General features: G+C 40.1%; 1 protein-coding gene across 1 annotated transcript; it reads left to right on the forward strand.

Moving 5' to 3' along the window:
• The first annotated feature begins 254 nt into the window (after nt 1-254).
• THBS1 (thrombospondin 1) lies at nt 255-15,649 on the forward strand. The gene is made up of 21 exons (XM_026849823.1): nt 255-348; nt 1,053-1,630; nt 2,181-2,256; nt 2,504-2,700; nt 2,879-3,004; nt 4,507-4,600; nt 4,924-5,097; nt 5,485-5,661; nt 5,970-6,143; nt 6,326-6,453; nt 6,565-6,717; nt 7,259-7,477; nt 8,034-8,141; nt 8,426-8,585; nt 8,972-9,090; nt 10,744-10,978; nt 11,346-11,573; nt 11,716-11,987; nt 12,410-12,507; nt 12,618-12,757; nt 13,294-15,649. Exons 1-21 carry the CDS (start codon nt 282-284, stop codon nt 13,299-13,301), a joined length of 3,531 nt encoding a protein of 1,176 aa, XP_026705624.1. The 5' UTR covers nt 255-281; the 3' UTR covers nt 13,302-15,649.
• The last annotated feature ends 6,968 nt before the right edge of the window (nt 15,650-22,617 follow it).

Here is a 22,617-nt window from a genome sequence, read left to right on the forward strand (position 1 = left end):
TTTCACACACCCAAGTCACTCTTGGTCATACAGAGTATGACATGACGTAGAGAACCTACCTTTTTAACCTTTAAAAGTTTTCCTCTTACCTGAAATTTGGGGGACATGGGAAATTCCCGGCTGAAGTGGCGTTAGTCATTTTGTTCATTAAACAGAGCCACTACCGGAGGGTCTCGGCTGCAGTACAGTGTTAGTTATTTCGTTCCCTCCAGGGTGCGACGGCAGCGCGGTGACCTTCTTCCTTGTGCCTGTCCCCAGGCTGGTTCAGACAGACCTTTGCCATGGGGCCGGCGGCTGTTCTCCTCCTCCTCCTCACGCTCGGCGTATCGGAGGCCAGGCGCTCTGCAGGTAAGAGCAGCTCTGTGCTGGTACTCGGAGCAGTCCGGGAAGGGGCGGGGAGGGGAAAGAAAACACTTCTTAGTGTCTCTGTAGACAGCCGAAATTGCGCTCGACGGCGAAGAGCTCCCAAAGCTTTCAATGAACAAAAACTTTTTAACCTGAGCATCAGCTAGCTGGGAACGGGAAACTTTCTCTGGTGTGGAGTTTGTGTAACCTTCAGAAGTGGAAATGCAGTCTCCAGGACTTGAGTGTGTAGCATGTGTATCGCTGCACTGGGTAGAGGAACGGGGGAACATGGTGTAGGAACTGGCTGAAGAGGGAACGGGGCAGTAGGCTGCCAATCATGGTGCCACAGAGAAGCCACAGCTGGACTAAGCAAGCTCACTTTGCTGTATCCTAGCATAGAAATATTGCCGCTTGGGCTTCTGCTGTCCATTTCTCCTCTGCTAGAGTCTAATGAGGTGCCAGCACGGCCGCTACCTTTGTCAGTCAGTCAGCAGGTACCCGGCACACTTGTGCTGACTGGCTGCTGTACAAGACAGCGCACGTAGCGCTCCCGGAGGGGCTGCCGTGCCATCGGAGCTCTGCCGGGAGATGCTGTGCCTTGCACTATAGGCACCACGAGCCAGCGTGTTGGGCAGTCCTGGGAGATGGACACCTACTCAGCCTCTTCTTGTCCCTTGCTCATAATGCTTGTTCTGATCTCTCTGCAGAGTCCGGGAGTGATGATAACAGTGTCTTCGACCTCTTTGAACTCATTGGCTTCATTCGGAAGGGAGCTGGGCGCCGGGCACCCGGGGTACACCTGGTGAAGGGACCCGAATCCTCCAGCCCTGCTTACCGCATTGAAGATGCCAGTCGCATCCCCGCTGTCCCTGACTCCAAGTTCCAAGACTTATTAGATGCCATCCATGCTGAGAAGGGCTTCATCCTCCTGGCCACCCTCCGGCAAGCCAAGAAGAGTAGAGGCACACTGCTGTCTGTGGAACAGAAAGATGGCTCTGGTCATGTCTTCAGTCTAGTTTCAAATGGCAAGGCAGGCACCCTGGACCTGAGCCTTTCTGGTGATGGCAAGCAGCAAGTAGTGTCAGTAGAGGATGCCTTGCTAGCCACAGGACATTGGAAGAATATCACCCTGTTTGTGCAGGAGGACCGGGCTCAGCTCTACGTGGGGTGTGAGAAAATGGAGAATGCTGAACTGGACATCCCCATCCAGAACATCTTCACTAGGGACCTGGCCAGCAGTGCCAGGCTCCGTATTGCCAAAGGGGGAGTCAATGACAACTTCCAGGTAAGACTTTCACTTAAGTTTTTGCCAGTATTTTCAGTCATCTGCCTTAAAGATGCAATTAGCTACTTGGCTAGCCTAAAATAACTACAAAGCCATGGATAACAGGGAGAAAGGGTTCCACCACTGACTAGTTTGTGTATATCTGATAGTGACCACCTCTAAATCTGCTAAAATTTAATAATGGAATTTGAAGAGTGAAGCATTAGGTTTGCAGGGATATAACTTCTGGCAGCAATAAGAAGGCACTGAAGCTTCCAAATGGGTAGTTGTAGCTTCATTTCTCCGCTTCTTCTACAAGATTCAGAAATTCACGGGTTTATTCCTTCCTGCCTAGAGAGTTACCAGGTCCTTGTGGTCAAGGAAGAGAATGTTAGGAAGCATGGCTGTCACTAAAGAGAATAAAGCAACCTGTTTCACTTTGCCATCTGTCTGTCATGAAATTACTTTCAATGATCTTATGTGACCTTAAGTGCCTACAAGCTCTCTCCATGCCAGCTGTACTTCTTTGCCTCGCAGTCGCAAGTAGCTGTAATTCTTCCTCTGTCCACAGGGACTGCTGCAGAATGTGCGGTTTGTGTTTGGAACAACTCTGGAAACTATCCTGAGGAACAAAGGCTGCTCCAGCTGTAAGTTTGCAATCTTCTGAATCCAATGACCTATTAAAAATAAGATTTCTCATTACATTGGAAAGACAAGTTGAAACAGAACTCAGAAGTATGCTGATGTGCAAATCCACATTGCATAAGAAATAAGTTTATATTTCTGCAGGCATCCCAGTGAATCTGGTGGCAGCTGTTTAGCAGGTGTTACCCTGGAATGATAAATACACGTGGCGAAAAATGCATTTACTTTATGTGTGTTTTTGTCTCATAGCCACTAGTGCCATCATTACTTTGGACAACCCCATCAATGGTTCCAGCCCAGCTATCCGCACTAATTACATTGGCCATAAAACAAAGGACATCCAAGCAGTCTGTGGTTTTTCCTGTGATGAACTAACAAACATGTTTGTGGAACTGCAAGGGCTCCGGTCCATGGTTACAACGCTTCAAGACAGAGTTCGCAAAGTGGTGAGTGTTGGTTAAATTCATGGTACCTTTCATTAACTGGCATTTAATGAATGAGTTATAACATGCCCTTTGAGAGCCTGGATAAATGGTAATAACCTTACTGTGTCACTCTTGTGGAAAAGGGTGTTTTCTGTATTAACTTCTAAATATCTTCTTTCTGCTTCTCTCCCCTGCCAAGACCGAAGAAAATGAACTCATTGCCAAAGTGGTCCAGATCACTCCTGGAGTATGCATTCATAATGGAATCTTGCACAAAAATAAAGAAGAGTGGACTATTGACAGCTGCACTGAATGTACCTGCCAGGTAAGATTCCTCACATTCATAAGTCCTCTGTATATAAATTCATGAGTTGAAAATAACAGGTATTTCTAAATTACATTCTTTGTTAGAAAGAGTGACTCCTACACAGAACTGGGCATGCTACAGCAGCCAGAGAATTATTCAGTTTATTTCACCCTACTAGATCTCTCGTATAAAGGCAACTTTCATCCAGTGTTACAACAGCAGTATTTTAGAAAATTATACAAAAACCTCACTCTGATAAAGTGCGTTAACAGCTGTTAGTTCCTTAATTTGGGGAATGCTTGTATTCTTTACATAAATCCATGAGTAAACTAAAAGTCAGCATCAAGTCAAATTTATAGTACTGTATCAGCTTTGCTCCACCTTCTGTCCTCACTGAACCTCCTGCTGGCTTAGTAGGAAAAGACATTCAGTAACGGCTCTTACAGAAAAACCCTGTAAATTTGTTATCTAACTAATGTTTCTAGCTGTGTCCCATTAGCTGTTACAGATTATACAAAACAGCAATCCCTTTCAGATTTCAGTTTAGCTGTTTAAATCTCAGGATCACCTGGCAAGATACTCATGCTTTGCGTTCTGCTTTCTGTGGAATGCTGTAAAACTACGCCAAAACATACAGTTTCAGAGTTTCTTTAAACTCTTTGCTTTCTCCCTTTAACCATAAGTATATCTTAGTGAAAGTATCTTGGAATACAGTCTACCAAAGAGTGGGTTAACTAGCCTGCTGCTGTTTAGAAACTAAAGTCAGAGTATTTGTACATGTGCAATCCAAAGTGCCTCACCATCTGCTTCTATAGGTCTCTACCTCTTTTGTCTTGTCAGCAAACGATACTGTGTCTTCTGCATTTGCCTCTTTCCTACCAACTCTCTTACTCAGTGTTAGCTGTAAGTGCCTTAATGTAGTCATTTGCTTGGGGAGATAAAAATAGTAATCGTGAGAGCATTCTTCTCACCATGCTGCTACCTTCAAGAAGCAAAACTACAGGCTGCCCTTTAGCTCTCATTGAGGTTGGAGGTGGGTGTTCTTATCCTGCCTGCTTGGCTTAAAGATCAAAGACTGCTAAGTATAAGTTATAGATTTAATGGGTCTTGAGCAGAGTCCACTAAACTCATTTTATCTTTACCATATAATCAGCTTAAATCCATATTAACTGAAAGTTGGCTTCTCATTCTTGTTTCTTAAGTCTGACCTTATACTTTGGGTGTCACGTGATAGTCTTTTACTCTAGCCAGCATCTGGTGGCTACTCTTGATCAACTTCTGCAAAACCAAAATACTTCCACTCCTGACTGAAAAATAATGGGTGAGAATGGAAATGAGAATATTTGGCTAAAAATACCTGGGAATACCCTTAGGTTGTATTAGCCCTAAATACAACAGTCTCTGCTTTAGATGTGCTATTGAGTCTTTAAGCATTGCAGAAAAGATCTCTTTATCATTTAACCAGACTCCAGACATTGTTCATGTTCCACTTGCTTATGACAGTTCTCAATTCTTTGTAGAACTCTGCCACTATATGCCGGAAAGTGTCCTGTCCGCTCATGCCTTGTTCCAATGCCACTGTGCCTGATGGGGAGTGCTGCCCCCGATGCTGGCGTAAGTATTCAATACCTTCACGCTTCTATAGCAGCTGGCTTCATCTAGCTAGACACAGGCTGCTCTAAAGTATATCACAGCTGGATATAACCCTGCACCACTGGAGTAAGGTTAGCCTGATGCTTCTTTGAGATTAATTGCTTAAGTGATGCATATGAGCACGAAAACATCTGAGTTCATGGCCTTTATCTTGTACAAGAGAGGAAGATGCACATGGCTTTTGAGGACAATTGTGGGGGGTTTTTTGTGGAGAGAGGGGTGGGAGAAAAGACTATGGAAAAACATGTACCTGGAGTCTTATTCAGAGCTGTCTCCCCTTGCAGCTAGCGACTATGCAGATGATGGATGGTCGCCTTGGTCTGAATGGACTTCATGTTCTGTGACCTGTGGGAATGGGATTCAGCAGAGAGGGCGATCCTGTGACAGTCTCAATAACCGCTGTGAAGGGTCTTCTGTACAGACTCGAACTTGCCACCTTCAGGAGTGCGATAAGAGATGTAAGTACATATTCTCCTTGCACCAGTAATAAAACATAGGCCACTTTCATTGGCTTAATGTTAACAGCAAAGATTACCATGTCTCTCTGTCACTGGGACGGAGCATTGGCTTCTAACTTCAGGACTTATATTAATCAGGTAAAGTGGAGCAGATAGTTAAGGCAGTAAATAGGCATGTTTGGGCATTGCTCCCAGGATGAAATTTGAGGCCAGTTTAGGTATGCAACTTCTCTAGTAACAGAACAACTTGATCCATGATGGTGGTGAGGCTATCCAATATATATGGAATCTTTGGTACAGTTCTGGTACTGGCTGTGTCCTAGGTGCTGTGCAGCTCAAGTCTGTTCTTCAGAAACTGTTAATAACAGATATTCCTCTCTCTTGTAGTTAAACAGGATGGTGGCTGGAGTCACTGGTCACCATGGTCATCATGTTCTGTCACTTGTGGCACGGGCATCATTACTAGAATTCGTCTCTGCAACTCTCCAGTACCACAGCTGAATGGCAAACCTTGTGAGGGTGAGGCAAGAGAAAACAAATCCTGCCAGAAAGATCCTTGCCCAAGTAAGTGTGACCAGTTGGTAACTACTATTCAGTAGCTTAAATGGTGAACTTCCTGAGTGGTTGCTATATAATCTAGTCATCTTTTCTCTCTTTAAAGTTAGAGGTGGGCTAGGTAAAACCTCACACGTTAGTTTCAGATAAAACTAAACTGTTTTCTGTGGCTCTTCCACAGAGTCCATTACTTCTGTCATTTATGTTTGAACAATGTCTGAAGTGCTCTTGCTACAGAAGTGTAATAGTCCTTAGTTAAGTAGAAACTTGCTGCACCACTGAATTTGAAGCTAGACCTGTCTTCTATCTCCCTTTAGTTAATGGCAACTGGGGACCATGGTCTCCATGGGATGCTTGTACAGTGACATGTGGAGGAGGACTTCAAAAACGTAGCCGTCTCTGCAATAATCCTGAGCCTCAGTATGGTGGGAAGACTTGCGTAGGTGAAGCTAGAGGGACTCAGGTCTGCAACAAACAGGACTGTCCTGTTGGTGAGTATCCATTTTCCCATAAACATCTGAAGGTTGTGGACAATTTTGAAAATACTGATTAAAAAAATTTGACATAAGTTTGTAAAACACAAGTACTAGAACTTTAGACCAGCATATTGGCCAAATACTGTAGCAATATGGTAAGTGTTCCTCATCTTGACACTTTCTCATTTGTTTCTCAGATGGGTGTCTGTCTAATCCCTGCTTTGCGGGGACAACGTGTACCAGCTCCCCTGATGGTTCCTGGAAGTGTGGTGCCTGTCCTGCTGGCTACCATGGTGATGGTGTCCACTGTCAAGATATTGATGAGGTAAGAAGACTAGAGTTTGCTCCTTGAAAGGGAGTGAAAGAAAATGGAAGGCAGAATAAAATCCCAGTGGTTTATAATGCTAACTGTTGTTGTCTCAAACTTATATTTCAGTGCAAAGAGGTTCCTGATGCCTGTTTTGTCTTCAATGGAGTGCACAGGTGTGAGAATACTGAACCTGGGTACAACTGTCTGCCTTGTCCGCCACGTTTCACTGGGACACAGCCATTTGGTCGCAGTGTTGAGGATGCCATGGCTAACAAACAGGTATTGTCAATGTGAGAACTGTTCTGGGTTATGAAATCTCAGTTTCTAAACAGAGAGGATGTACGCATTTCAGGGAAGGAGGACTTGGTACACTTAATAAAACCCCACCCTCTGTGATTCGGAACAGGAGGACCATTACGCAGTTTCTACTGAGTTTAAAATGAGTTTTAAAAATTATTGCCTTTCTCAGTCACGAAGGGTTCAGACGTCATACATAATCTGAGGAGAGTAATTTAATCAGTCTTCACTTATGATCCAACAAGACATGCCTTAGAGATATTTTAGGGCTTGGTTCCATTTGAAAATAAATAAGGTTTGAACAAGAAAAATAATCAGTGTTAAGACTGCTACTGGAGTTGGCGGGTGGAAGAAAGTAATGTATGAGGACTCTTTTGGGTTTTTTGGGGTTTTTTTGTCTTCCTGATTGAAGGATCTCTGGTCAAAATAAGCATGTATTCTCCATGTTTTATTTGAATCTTTGGAGAAAAATGAGGAAGAAAAATATGTTTCCAGTGGATTTAACTTCTGTGTGGTCTTCTAGGTCTGCAAGCCACGTAATCCATGCACAGATGGAACACATGACTGCAACAAGAACGCTAAATGCAATTACCTTGGCCACTTCAGTGACCCTATGTATCGCTGTGAATGTAAACCAGGCTATGCTGGCAACGGCATCATCTGTGGAGAAGATACTGACTTGGATGGATGGCCAAATGAGAACCTTGTTTGTGTTGCCAATGCCACTTACCACTGTAAAAAAGTAAGTTTATCCTGTTTTCCCATCTACCATTAAAACAGCCTATCTGAGAAATATACAAATATGTTAGGTTTGAGGTGTAAGCAAGTCTTTAGTTAGAGCTCTTAAACTATCCTCTTTACAAAGAAAACTGGTAAAATACCCCTCCATGTAGGGATACCACTGTCAAGGTATTGTTAAGAACCTTTTCCTGTTGCTTTAGATATTCCTGCAATATGGAAAAAAATGAAGCCTGACACAATTATGTTATAAAAATTCTGGGAATATTCTAATTTAGGCTATATCTATACCAGCTTTGCTCTGACAGACATCTATCCCCAGGGAAAGAGAGTAATATTCTCAAAAGCAGCCAAAACTTTGTTCTAAAAATTATTTGAACTGTAGCTTTTCAAGACTTACCCTCACAGAAATGACTACCTAAAATTGAGAGAATTACAGTAAGATAACACCTACCTGATTGAGGTATTATGATTTTGCCTAATGACTAGATCTTACCTGCTAAAATCCCTATTGTAATTATGCCAGCAGTAAACACATCGGTGTACTTTCTCCTTTCCAGGATAACTGCCCTAATCTGCCCAACTCTGGGCAGGAAGACTATGATAAGGATGGGATTGGTGATGCCTGTGACAATGATGATGACGATGATGGTATTCCTGATGACCGGGTAAGACAACAGAAAAGAACAACTTTTGAGAATGTAGCTTTCTCATTTCCCCTTCCTAAAGATTGGGTCTAGCTTCTGACCTTAATCTTGAGAGGACCATAGGAAACTGCTGGCACTGGAAACCTTTAGATATGCATTAACTATGCAGATAGGGGAAAGAGTTAAAACTGGAATGCTTCTGCCTGTCATTTCTTCTTTCATGTAGTGCTACAAGCATAAGCAAAATCTGGTTAAAGCTTTAATTTGACTCTTTTTAAAGCTTGACTTCTTTCTTGCTTTTGTAGGACAACTGTCCATTCATCTACAACCCACAGCAGTATGACTATGACAGGGATGATGTTGGTGACCGCTGTGATAACTGCCCCTACAATCACAATCCTGATCAGACTGACACTGACAATAATGGAGAAGGAGATGCATGTGCTGTGGATATTGATGGAGATGGTAGGTGGCCTCTAATCACTCATTTAGATGGTTTTCTAATTGCAGGTTGACCAATTGTACCCAATGTACCACTAACTTCCTACCAGAATTTCATCTCTGAACACACAAAAGTTCTCTAGTGGTTTCAGGACATGAAGACTACTGAACTAACAGTTATAACTAATAGCTGTAGCTAATGGAAATTTGTTTTGAAATATACGCATTTTGGCACAGTTAAACTCTAGCTCTACTCTCGTAGTAGGAATAGAAGTGTGTGGCGGAGCTAGTGAGACGTCTAGTTTCAATGCTTTCAAAAATATATCAGGAAGTCTGTGGTGGCTTTGTACAGTTCTTTGCTGCATTTAGAAGTCTGACTTTTATTCATTAACTCTCCTTTAATTTTGCAGGGGTCCTTAATGAAAGGGACAACTGCCAATATGTCTACAATGTAGACCAGAGGGATACAGACTTGGATGGTGTTGGAGATCAGTGTGATAATTGTCCACTGGAACACAATCCTGATCAGGTAGGGGATTTGCATTATATAGACAACTGGTGTTATAAAAAATATAGCATGTTGTGTATTGTATAAAATTTGAACAAGTTACAGCTTAAATTTGACTTGTCACAAGTCATCCTTATTAATTTGAGAAATGGTGCTTTCATCAAATAATGTGCCCTCACAGTTCAAAAAGCTGCTAGGCATTTTCTGAAAAATAAGTCTAGTGAAGATCTGAGACTACTGTCTGTTCTCGTCTCCTAAGCACTTCTTAGGTTTGTCAGTTGTTGTGATTCTCATAGTGAAGATATGAAATTTCTGGGAGCACTATATGCCATCTGGGTAGGTAGGAACCACCCTCCTCATAGCCTGTAGTTCTGTGTTCCCTTAGGGACAAAGTTGCTTTCAGTCTTTGTCCCTAAATTCAAAACTGCTGCATTTTAAAAGAACTTTTCTACCAGCAAGTTGAAGGCAGTACAGGTTGCTTTTCTCTATTCTGACACTTCTAAAATCCCCCTTGATAAAAATCTAGGAGGATCCAGCCTGTTGCACAACTCACTGGTTCAAAAATGTTTGAAGGCAGAAGTAGATAAAGCCTGTGCCACCCTGTCAAGTACTAGGCTGTAATTTTAATAGCTTAATAGACATAACTGGAATGTTTGAAGGGTTAGAAAAGCTTTTGTAAATCAGTGGAATCTAGTCTATGGTCATCTAGCCTAAAAGCAGTATTACTTGAAGGATTTAAACAGATAATACAAAAATTTCTGAGTCTTTGTCACTTTACTACTTCCCGGCCTAAGGGTGGAAAGTGCCAGAAGATCCTTTCAGGCACTTTCTCTTTAACTCTTTGTAAATCAAAGTATTCTCTTAATACTTTGAAATCTTAATATAAGACTCTAATTGTTTTGAGACCACTTTTTTAATCAAGTTCTAGAAGCAGTGATACCAGATTTCAAACAGCAGAATTAATAGCTATTCAAACAGTGCGGTATGCTTTCTGCCTACACCAACACCAGGGTCATCCACTAGTGTTGACAAGACTACTAGACTAAACCTTGAGGCAGCCTCAGGGATTGTTTCTCTTACTTCAGAAGCTGACTAAGCAAATGACTGGCTAAAATACATGTTCAGCAAGCCAATTCATGCAGTCTTTGACCACTACAGGAATTGGCTTGACTGAATCAAGGGGCATGAAGAGCACTATAGGCTTTTATGATAAAATTATGATATGGTGTGGAAGCTATAAAAGCAAGACTTGGTAGACTACATTTTAATGTTACAGTCTCTACAGGCTAGGTACAGAGTAGTCCTACCCTTATCCATCCCTTGGAATTGGGGAACTGCCAGAGAAGGTGGGAGGTAAAGTACCCTCTGTCCAATATGGTAAACTAGTGACAGAAGAGTCCCATGGCAGAAGGGAGAAGAGAAGCTGATGACCACACTGCTTTCTGCTGATGTGGATTCAAACTAAAACAGGGCAACACTAAAGCAGACCAAAAGCCATTAGCACAAGCAGCTTGAAGCAAGCGTATATTAATCCTAATACCTTACAACATTCATTTTAGCTCTTGCTAAAGCAAGCAGAAATCCCAATTAATTCTAGCTATTAAGACTCCTATTTCAGACTTTTTTTTTTTAAGTGGCTTTTTAAAATGTTCTTTATTTTCTTCCCTTTCTTAGGAAGACACTGATTCTGACCGTATAGGTGATCAGTGTGACAACAACCAGGACATAGATGAAGATGGCCATCAAAATAATCTTGATAACTGCCCCTATGTGCCCAATGCCAATCAAGCTGACCATGATAAGGATGGAAAAGGTGATGCCTGTGACCATGACGATGACAATGATGGTATCCCTGATGACAAAGATAACTGCAGATTGGTTGCCAATCCAGATCAAGCTGATTCTGATGGTAAGATGGCCAGTATCATTGTAACATTTTAAAAGTATCTTCCAATAGTTCGAATTTTTCCTTTTTCCACACTATTTATGGTTGGACAAAATTTCCAAGTAACAAAAATAGAATGTCTGTACTGTTTTTATGACTCTTAGGAATAAGGAGCAATGTAAAAAAAAAAAAATCACAAACACATCTTATTCCTAAGTCACTTATCAGGCTGGAGTGAAATGGCATTCATAAAGTAGCTGTTGTGGCTTCTGTGGTGTCTCTGTCAGCAGTACCTGGGCAGTCAGAGATCTGAATTAAGATTTTTAAATCCAAGTTGTAAGACTCAGAAGCAAACAATGGTGATATAACAGTAAAATTGCTTGCCCTGCAGGTGATGGACGTGGAGATGCTTGCAAAGATGACTTTGACCAAGACAGTGTGCCAGACATTGATGATATCTGCCCTGAAAACGTGGATATTAGTGAGACTGATTTCCGAAGATTTCAGATGATTCCCCTGGATCCCAAAGGAACATCCCAAAATGATCCAAACTGGGTTGTTCGCCACCAGGGTAAAGAGCTGGTTCAAACAGTCAACTGTGACCCTGGCCTTGCAGTGGGTAAGGGGAAAATTTTAACTCTTAACAGGCATTACACTGTTTGGTTTGGGGGACTGGGGGGTGGGGAGAACATGAGAAAATATTAGAGTGGTTTAAGAATCACAAAAGAGCAATGCCTAAAACTCATTTAATGCCCCCATAGGTTTTGATGAATTCAATGCTGTGGACTTCAGTGGCACCTTCTTCATCAATACAGAAAGGGATGATGATTATGCTGGCTTTGTATTTGGCTACCAATCTAGCAGTCGTTTCTATGTTGTCATGTGGAAGCAGATCACCCAGTCTTACTGGGACTCCACACCAACCAAAGCTCAAGGCTACTCAGGTCTCTCCATCAAAGTTGTGAATTCCACCACTGGTCCAGGAGAACACCTTCGTAATGCTCTGTGGCACACAGGAAACACTCCTGGCCAGGTGAGAGTGGCACTTAACCTACTCTTCTGCACTGTAAGGCAGGCTGTTCTTCCAACAAGTTAGATGCTTACAGGGGGTCTGTACATGCTGATCAGAATGGCATAGTCTTCCTGGCAAAGAACAGGAACTTGGCAATCATCCCCTATCATGCATAATATTGTACAAAATCAGGATTGCATGCTGCAGACAGGCTTTCCAGCATCAGTGAATCAATTGTTTCTGGAATTGTGCAGTAGTTTCCTATTTACATATTTAAAAGCAAATTGAAATGCAGCTGACTTCAAAAGACCCCATTACCAAGCCTAATGACTTATTTTAAGCCTTTACTACACATAATGATGATTGTCAAGGCACATTCACATTAAAATAATGGCTATGTTATCTCAGGCCTCTAGTTAATAAAAAAAAATCTTCATTTGTAGGTGAGAACTTTGTGGCATGACCCTCGTCACATAGGCTGGAAAGACTTCACTGCATACAGATGGCGTCTTAGCCATAGACCAAAGACTGGTTACATCAGGTGAGCCTCATCCTTTTATCTTAAGCAATTATCACAAGGAAAGTGGATATCTGCAAAGATGAACCTAATAGAAGCTTGTCAAAGATGGCTGACCTATTCTCTCTTTGCAGGGTTGTAATGTATGAAGGGAAGAAAATCATGGCAGACTCAGGACCAATCTATGATAAAACCTATGCTGGTGGTCGGCTAGGATTATTTGTCTTCTCTCAAGAAATGGTGTTCTTCTCAGATCTTAAATATGAATGCAGAGGTAAGGAAGACAGTCTTTAAGAGATGCTATATAAATGAATTTGTTCAAGAAAGGTCTTCTCAAGAAAAATAGAATCAAGAAATAAGAGCTAAGAGGCAAAGCTCACCCATGGTCTTTCATGGTTTGATCTCAAGCAAGTTCTGCAGGTGGAAAGGGGACACCTTCTTGCTAAACTCTTCACAGTTAAAAGTTTATAAAGTCCAAGTATATTTACATTGTGTTATTTCATAGTATCAGAAATCTATGTTAAACAAGCAAAGTAGAAGGCTGTCCATATATTGCACTCTTGCAGTTCGGTGGAGCTAAGTGGATATGACTAGTTCCAGGTGTCCCAGCCTTCTGAAATTGTGACCTTATTATGTAATGGTTATGTAAAACAGATTCTGGAGTCTAACTCAAGAATGTACCTAAGAACTCCCAGTTTTCTTTACCAATATGTTCTTTAAAAAATCTCTAGGGACTAATGTCTGAGACATAATCATGCATAATACACAGAAGTATTAAATAGCTCTTTTTTTTTTTTTTTTCTTTCACAGATCCATAATCACAAGGTTATTGGATCGAGAGACTATTTTAAAATGCTGGTATTGCACCTTCTGAAACGTTTAGCCTTACAAATCCTGGGACCATTATATTATTCCTTCCCTTTCTTCTTTCTGCGTAAATGTGGACTCGAAACACATGATCTGCCTCAAGAGAATGCTTCTGAGAGAATGAAAGTGAGAGCATACTTGGTATCTGACCTCTGCTGAAGTGGAAGGAAACAAATGTGTCTTGCAACTGAGAATTGTCTTCACTGAACAAGCACACTTCTTTCAGTAGGAAAGACATTTGTTTGCTGTTATCACAGTGCAGTGTCACTGCCTCTCTAACTGGAGGTCCCATGGAGTAGCATTTTGTTCAAAAGAACATCTTTGGATGTGCTGTGGACTACTTAAACTGAAGACCTTTCATTGTGTGGGGAAAAGGGGGTTTGGGTGGGAGGGTGAACTCTTAAGTCTTTTTTTATTATGGGGGAGAGGAATTTTTTAAATGAGGGCTGCGCTACCTTGGTTTACATCCTTTTAACTTGGAGACATGATTATTGTTTTATATGTCATATCTTTCAGATGAAAACACAGCCTTTTACTCTATTTGTGGTGAGCTAGATCAGCTGCTCTATTACACAGGACAAAACAGATATCCTAAAACTGATTTCCATAGTGGGAGGGGTAAAAACTGGCACACTGGATCACACCAGCTTTAGGAAAACTGGGACTTACAATTAGATTCTGTTTTTTCCTGATTAGATGGAGATCTTTCTTACCTTTAAAAGTTTTCTTTCAGATATGGTGCCAGAAAGCACCACCATCTCAGCTAGCACTGTGCTGTCCTTCAGGAAACCAGCATGTGCTTCACTTTTTATGGTTAAAAAGGCACAAAAATAATAATGAAAACATTCCTTTTCTACATGCCATAGATGCTTTAAAACCCTTGCTTCTTTGGAGAGGAGGGGAAGGGGCCTGTAGATAAAATACTGAAATTATAAAATATTTATTTTTTCCTATCCTTGATGTTAATGACTGAGGGATTATTGATTAAAACAAGAAATGCGTCAAGACTATCCACCTAATCATTGTTACAAGTCTTCACGACTGTAAGATTGTAAATACAGATTATTTATTAACTCTGTTCTATATTGAAACTAGAGGGGGTTTAGTTGAGAAAAAAAATCTTGTCTGGAGCAGATAGTGGTGATGTATTTGTTACAAAGGGCAATTTTTCTCATAAATGTTTTGAGGCGCAGGGAAAAGTGGCAGGGTGGGGAATGGGATGTTTGTTTTTCTCAGTCTGAGCTCAATGTTGGCTTTTCCTTTCTTTGTGCAAGGCAGTGATAGCCTGGCAGGCAACTGTTCTGCAGTGCTAAAACACAGGTCCCTTTTAGATGGTAGCAGTTCCTGTCTCAGCTATAGGGCTAGAGGTGAGGGAATGCTATTTACTATCTTCAGCAGTTACTTAGTAGTGGGAAAGGTCTGCAGGGTTTTACCACTGGTCGGTGGGCCTGACACAAAACCAGAATACCTGCCCTGAGGAGATTGCAGAGAGGGGCACAATGACAGCAGTCAGTAACCATTCAAACCAGCTATGTGTGCTGCTGCACACTAATTATTGTAACTAATGATGTGCAGCTACAAAAGAAGGAATTCTTCACGGAATACACAGAATTTCAGGAGCTCCTTGCAAAAGAGGGAGAGGGCTTGATGTACATTAAAAGATGATTGTTTTCCCCAACAGAAGGGGCAGCATCCTTTTACCTATAGTATTTCCTTGTCTTTTCAAAAAAGGAAAAGAAACGAACACAGTGAAAGTTTTACGTACAAATATTACCTCATTGTTGTGTGACTGAGAAAAACCTTTGGATTAAGCAGAGTTCAAATGTCTAACAAACTTTAAAGCTACTGTAGTACTAAAAAGTTAATGCTGTACATAGTCAAAATTTCTTTGCAGAAAATGTATTCCCAGTAAGGAAATGGCATTGGAAAAAAAAATGTCAAATACAATTTCTAATGTTGTGTTATAATTTTTCCTGTCATCTTGTATACCAGTGCTTGTATTTTTATAAATTATTTTTCTCATTGCCATTGTAATAGTTAATCACATAATTGTGTAGATACGCTATTTAAATAATTTATCATGAAATGCTACCTGTAGAGCTAGTATTTCTATTTTTATAAAATGTTTGCACACTGAACTGAAGATTTTTTGCTTCCCTCCTCCCGATGTTTTTGCTAGCATAATTTTCTAAGAACATGCTTTTTTGTAAACATTTTTAACCATTTTCCATTTTAAAGTTGTGTAAGTTGTACAATAAAGCTTCTTACATACAAAGAACAATAAACCAACAAGGACACATATTTATACCTTTGTGCATCTAGTTTTATTCATGTTTTATAATACTTCTGTGGATTACAGATATGTTATTCATGTCAAACTGGGCTTCAAAGCAGGATCTGTCTATACTCTTTACATTAAAACTATGACAGGGGGCTGCATTATACAGCCCAGCATAACATTTAGTCTACCTGAAGGCACTAAACAGGTAGCATGGACAGCAGGCAAATTCAATTCTGAAGGGTTCAGTGAAAGCTTCTGTAAGTGTAGACACAGCCATGCTGCCCTTGATGCAGCCACACAGCATAACACTCGGGGATTTCTATCATCCCCAGCCAGGCCTAACTCCTATTTCTTTCTTTCACATGACAAAAGGCAGCATGATGGACATCTCCAGGGGAAGATGAATGTCTGTTAATATCTCTTTAGACTTAGATGGCTAATGAAATCAAAAAGTTGATGATGTGGCACTGTATCAACTACTGGAACATGCTGCTAAAAATAAAAGCAGTTAAGCCTAGTTGCTCAGTCCTTAGACCTGCAGTTTGTCTCATGAGCCTTTTAGCAAAGTCAGGTGCTATATTAGGAGTGCTAGATATCCACATGAAAAGTGTATTTTGGAGGTCCTGCAGGTATACAAAATTAATCTTTACATCTCCTTTTCTTGAGGATGAAGAATCCTGTTTTATGTTTTTTCCTATTTTTCTGTCACTAAACTTTTGAGGATAATCCTGTATATTTTATTTTATCCCACTGAGAACAAGGGGAAAAGATGAAGAACTCCTGACCTGTTGCTTCCAAAATATGGGTGGCTGCTGAATTTCTGCCCTCACCAGTTACAGGATTGTCTGCTTCATTCCTCTGGAGTGAGATGGGGTAGTCTCTTGTGGGAATACACCATCAGTATAACCCATCTGATCTCACCCAGGCCTGCTGTACCAAAGGTCCCGCAGTTCTGGTCTCAAAAATCTCTTCTTGCCTCCCAGGGGCACCAGGAAGAGCACAAACTAAAAAAAAAAAAAATAATTAAAAAAAAAACCAAAACACCACAAAAATCCCACCTGGAGAAATCTCATTACCGTACTTGCAGGAAGAATGATATGCTCTGGAATTAGAAGGACAATCAGTTGTATGAACAGATGTATCTATATATGGGTATATGTAGGTCCAACCAGAAGTTTAAAAAAAGAGAACTGCTGTGGATATGGGGGAAGATAAGACTTGGCAGCCTATTCCAATGACCTTGTTTGAGCCCAAGCCAACCCTTCATGCTAATTTATTGCATGCATTTAGGTAGCTTATATTGGTATAGTATCTGAATTGGGGATGATACATGCTTTAGAATAATAAAGGCAAGCCATACATCTTGTGTTAACTCATAGATTAAGTCCACCCACTTGTTGCTTGGGGAGTGCAAATACAGTCGGACACAAGAAAGAGGTAAGTTGAGGTAAATTAGGCTTGTATATGCCCAAAGAAAGAGCTGTCAAAGAACAAATAGACAGGAAAAGCATGGAAAATGGCCATGCTTCACAGGGCAAAATCTCCATAGGTGTAGCCCGTGGGAAGCATGAGTCTCCAGGGAGCTGGGAACAGCACCAGTGGGACTAAGTGTACCAACTAATGCATGCCACTTCTAGTGACACTGGGTATTTGGCCAACACTTTTTGCATAATCTTTGGGTTTCATTCGTGCTGTTGCAGAGTGCTGTGTTTTCTTACCATAGCACACTCTTCTCAGGGCCCATTGCAAGTACAGCAGTTTAAGTTTTGAAGTGGTCATCTGCACCAAGCCTACGTTCAAGAAGCATAGTAGTGTCACCTGCAGATACTGATAACCTATGGAGATAAGAACTGAGATAACGGTGGTAAGATCTGCATCTTAATAAAAACTGTGCACTTTTTGCCAATATTGCAATGATTTCGTACTGAAGTCCATAATATGGTAATTGGCTCATTTTCAAAATAAATTAATTTTGTAAAGGATTGCTAAAATTAGAGAAGAGAGCATCTTAATTTATCCACAAGGTGAGTTCTAGTAGCTCTTATTTCTCATCTTTTCTAAGTGAGAAAGAACAGGTGCTCGAAGTTGTCTGAATATTTAAGCAGAGTTACAACAAGAGGAAAAGAACTTGTTAGAGAAAAGTGTTTGGCAAGCAAAAGTCTCAAAGATAAAATCTTACATAGGAAATCCATAAAATTAGGCATTTATCACAGGGAAACTTGGGGTTTCAAATTTAGGCAAATCCTAGGAAGCTCAGCCATCATTTATCTTTAATTTTTCAACCGTTTTCAAATTCAAGAACTGCTAGCCTAGGCAACACATACAAGAGCTAAACAGAGTGCTGCTTAGATACTGTGTCAGTCTCCCTTAATGACTCCACTAACAAAATGCATATGGAGAGACCATTTTAGTGTTATTGTAAAACCAGGGTAGAATGCCTCTGGCAATACCCTTCCCACCAAAACTATGCATACCAAATACACAAAAAAACAATAGGAAAATAATGACATAGAACAGTATTTCCACAAGGAGAGAACAAATTTTTAAGTGGGGGAAAAAAATACAGAATACCTGCCTATAAATCAAAATTATTCATGAACCTTAACACTCTCGAAATTAATACACCCTTGTGAGTATTCCAGTTTGTTGGGGGGTTTAAATGCATAATAGATAAGGTACTGCAGATTCAGTTGCAAGCGGTGAACTATTTCACATAGACTTAAATGACAGGGAGCCTTTTATTCTAACTACTGCACCTGGATTCCAGCCAATCCCTCAATGAAACGTATAATTGGATAACTGCAGGTTATAGCATTAGTAGTATTCAAGCACCTCTATTCTATTTAAAAAGGAAACAGTTTTCCTGACCTTTAAATCTTGCTACAAATAAAAGAGCAATTATTTCTCAATAAATACATCTGTTGAAAATTTAAAAAAAAAACAAAACAAAACAAAAAAAAAAAAAACAGTTACTATTTTTCCTAGATTTCAAAAACTTTCCTAATTTAACAACTTCCTAACTATCTGCCAAACCACCTTGTCTTCTGTGTCTGCCCTTCAAACTGTGAGATTCCCAGAGGTGAGGCTCTTTTTCTATAAACGGGGGAGGAAATGCTCTTTGGAAGGGTAAACAGTGTAGCAGATTTTGTACATAAAAAGCAAGAGAAATATTTAACGCTGTGGTTAGAAAGCCTCTCTCAGAAGCATAACAAAGAGAGGAGAGACATTCTCATACTATTTACTGAAATTTTATCTAGAAAATAGGGGGGGTTTCATAAAATATAAAAATTCTTATCATTATTGAAATTAGAGAAATGGAGTTGCAAACAACAGCCTCTCACCTATCCTTCCCCGATTTGGAGGTAAAATTGCAGCCTCTCTAGCACATGAATTACTGGCATACTTTTTCGCACTTCTAGACTAGCCCTTGCTACCCTGATGACATGTTTAAGCAGCCCTTTCCTCTCTGATCTATGTTGCAGATAATTTTTGCACAGCCTGTTTTTACTCTGTGCTCAGCATGTCCACTGACTCTGCAGGAGTTCTGCTGGGGAAGTGAGAGGGAAAGCATGCACTACAGATCCACAAAGTAGATACCAGCCATCGTCTGGCCTGGAAAGAAAGCATTTAACTGAGAATTTTTGTGGGGAATTTTCCTCTTTTTTTTTTTATGATGAAGCTGTAAGTTTTTTCACTCCTTGGTAGAATCACTTCAATTTAAACTTGAATTCTGGATATATAACTGCAATCCTTTTATCACTGTTGTCTATAGTCAATAAATATTCTTTTTTTAAAAGCAGGATATTTAGTCTGTCACTTCTCTTTGAAATGGAAAAGACCCTCAGCTGCTCTAAATATGCATAGAAACTGTAAAGCTGGACTGAACTTCCCATACCATTACAGAATACTGAAATCAACACTATAGTTCTTTAAATCATCCTACTCAAATATATGTATTTATATTATATATAGTATATATTAAATTAATACATATAATTTATATCTACTTTTATATATTCACATCTGGTTCATGAAAATTATTGAATCACCCTTATTTTCCTCATTCAGAGATAAACACCATAGAGTTTGTTATTTAAAAGAGCAAATCATGCACCATCAAAACATACCCACTAGACTAAAACAGTATCAACAGCTGAGTGCTGGTCACCACAAACACCAGCGCTGTATGTATGTTACTGAGGAGTCTCAGTGGCAATGGCAGAATGGTTTCGTCATATATTGCTCACATACAGATGCAAGCACACCAAAATCTTCTCTTCATGGGTATGTTGCTTTCACCAATATTAAATTTTTGGAACAAAATTATCTATCATGTGCTGTAACATCATAGTGGGAAATAAGAAAAGAGCACAAACCGATGTGCACACATGAAATTTCTTATTCCTCAATATAAAAGATCTCAAAACCCAGAAGGATAACATTAAAAAATCAGTCTCCTGTGCTCTGCTGTGTTTGGGATGAATGGAGCTAGGAAAGACTGTAAAGAAGAATTAACTTCTGAATCCGAATCTTTTTACCAAATACAAGTTACCTTGAATGAAGGTATGTATTTTGGGAAACCTCTTTCTAAATCCTGAGTTAGGTTGCAAATGAAAAAGATTCATTTAAATATCTCATTCATCAGTGCTGCATCACTCCCTGAGGAGAAGCCACCACATTCCAGTGTAGCCCCAGCGGAGGGGTTATTGCAGGTCACAATGGAGAGAGACACTGGAAAAACAAAGAAAAACCCATGAATCCTCCTGGGCTCAACTTTTCTTTTACTCTGATATTGGTGATGTTTCAGCAAATTACCTTGTCACTAAACTTTATGTGTCGTCAATATTCTGTACCTCAAACCACTAACCATGTTTTACCAAGTAATTTTATTTCCTACAGTTTTACTTGAAACTGAAAATAGGGGGCCTGAATTGATATTTCACCTGTAACATCAAGCAGGAAATAAAATCTATCAAAGAACCTGTCATTTAATAGAATGCAGTAAAAACCAAGCATGGATAAACATTAGGTCACTAATTTTTGACTCTCTGAGTTTGGGTACTGCCCTATGCGCCTTTGGAATAGCATTTCATGAGTGCTAGGTCCCTGCGGTTTGCAGTGACTACAACTGGTGCAGGGTGCTCAGCACTTCCCGAGACCTGGAGTGAAGTAACAGAGTTCCTGTTAGAATATACACCTCAAGTCACTAGTCATTCAAACTCACCTCCTCATCCCTGAAATGCCAGATTTTAATGAAAAGCTGTATTCATGGCTTCAGGGATGTTGTACGGCTTAGCCAGCGACAGGCTCTTCCTTGAGGGTGCTAAGAAAAGCTTTTTCATAACAGTGAGAGATTGAAGATACCAAAATACATCAGAAAAGTAAGAATTAATTATTATTTCTCTTAATATACATTATATTCTACATAAAAACTTGAAACAAAACCTAATTCTCCTCAAAAACTATCAGAGCACTTCAACGCGTTTTGAGAAGGACTCAAGTTCCACATGAAGTTAACTGGATTGTGGAGAGATTACAGCCAGTGGACAGACCTGCGTGAATATCATACAGGCACAGAAAATACTCTTGAAATAAGTTGTTGGCATCGCTTTGTTTATATTTATGGCAAAGGAATTATGACACAGACAAAATTTTTAAGGAAAATAAATACTTCTAGGCAAGATTTGCAAAGCTCCATGAAACGTGCTTACAGCAACCCTACGCAGAGCAGTGGGACTGTGCAGAACACCCAGTATCCATGGGTTTGTTATTGCTGTTGCAGAACAAGTAAAAATATCAGAAAACCAAACACTAAATAGCACTTGCTTGTCACAAATATAATGTCCCATTTTCATTTTTAATTAAAAGAAAGTAGGTTAGATTCTGGTCTCTGTTATATCCACACAATTACCACTTCCTCAGGAGTGTATATCCACTCAGACTAGCAACTCCGTAAATGAGATTAAAATCTGGGCTAATATGTGCATTAATTTAAACATTCGGATTAGTTCAAGTAAACCCTATGCCATGACACAGCCACTGTATAATTAACATTCCAGCCACACACCTTTTCTTGTTGGATGTTAAACAGCTAGCATAGTATCTGAGAGAGAATTGTCCTTTTAGTTTTAGTCAAGTGAGAGCTCCTCAATGGGAAAATCTGAGTTTTCTTTGCTAAGAATATCTCTCCCCTCTCAAAAAAAAAAAAAACCTATTAAAAGAGAACCATGGTTTTTTAATAATGTTGTCCTATTCTGACACTACAGTGAGATTAAAACCTAACCGTCAGCTCTGTAACTAAGTAGAAAATTCAGGAAAAATAGTAATTAAAGAGAAGACAAGCAAAAACATGTAATGAATTTTTCTTATTATCTCAAACACAAAAGAGCTGTATTATGGTCCCCCCAGCTAGCCATTTCTATAGGGTTTCACAATCTAGTAATGGCTAGGGCAAACTTCTGAACTCCTTCACTTTTATCCAGACCAAGCCTTCACAAGGGACTGCGATCTTTCATCACTTAGCTACATTTCTGAACTAGAGGATATGACTCTTTGCAGTTACACTCTTCACAGGATCACGAATCGGACACAGCTGAGCAGACTGGTGCGGATGTTCTGATCCAGCAGAGGACTTTTGCAAGCCTTTATCTTCAATCAAACCAGCAGTCCAGCAGACAGCCACGGGGAAGAAGCTCAAGGACATATTTAGGTCCTTCACTGAGTCGGGGCGCAGCAGTCGGGCAGGCTGCAAGCTCCAGCAAACTGCACTGGGGTAATGGAGGACAGGCTTTAGCCAACTTCATTTAAAAAGTAGATTGTGTGTAAAGGAAGAAAAATAAAATTATTATATACATTTCATATCTGCTTTAATAACATCTCATCAGTAGAAAGTAAACTTTGCCAGTTTTATTTATATTTTTCACGAACAAAGACATGCATGTCTATCAGACACATAGCTTCATAAATGTACATTTATTTATTAAATA

Source organism: Athene cunicularia (genome assembly GCF_003259725.1).
Source record: "Athene cunicularia isolate RWA chromosome 5 unlocalized genomic scaffold, athCun1 chr5_part1, whole genome shotgun sequence".
Classification (NCBI taxonomy): domain Eukaryota; kingdom Metazoa; phylum Chordata; class Aves; order Strigiformes; family Strigidae; genus Athene; species Athene cunicularia.

Bases quoted from the DNA above. Each gene is read 5' to 3' on its own strand.
- THBS1 (XM_026849823.1), top strand. From the start codon at position 282: ATGGGGCCGGCGGCTGTTCTCCTCCTCCTCCTCACGCTCGGCGTATCG. The intron at 9,091-10,743 runs GTAGGGGATTTG...TCCCTTTCTTAG, and splicing joins TGGAACACAATCCTGATCAG to GAAGACACTGATTCTGACCG. The intron at 12,508-12,617 runs GTGAGCCTCATC...CTCTCTTTGCAG, and splicing joins CCAAAGACTGGTTACATCAG to GGTTGTAATGTATGAAGGGA.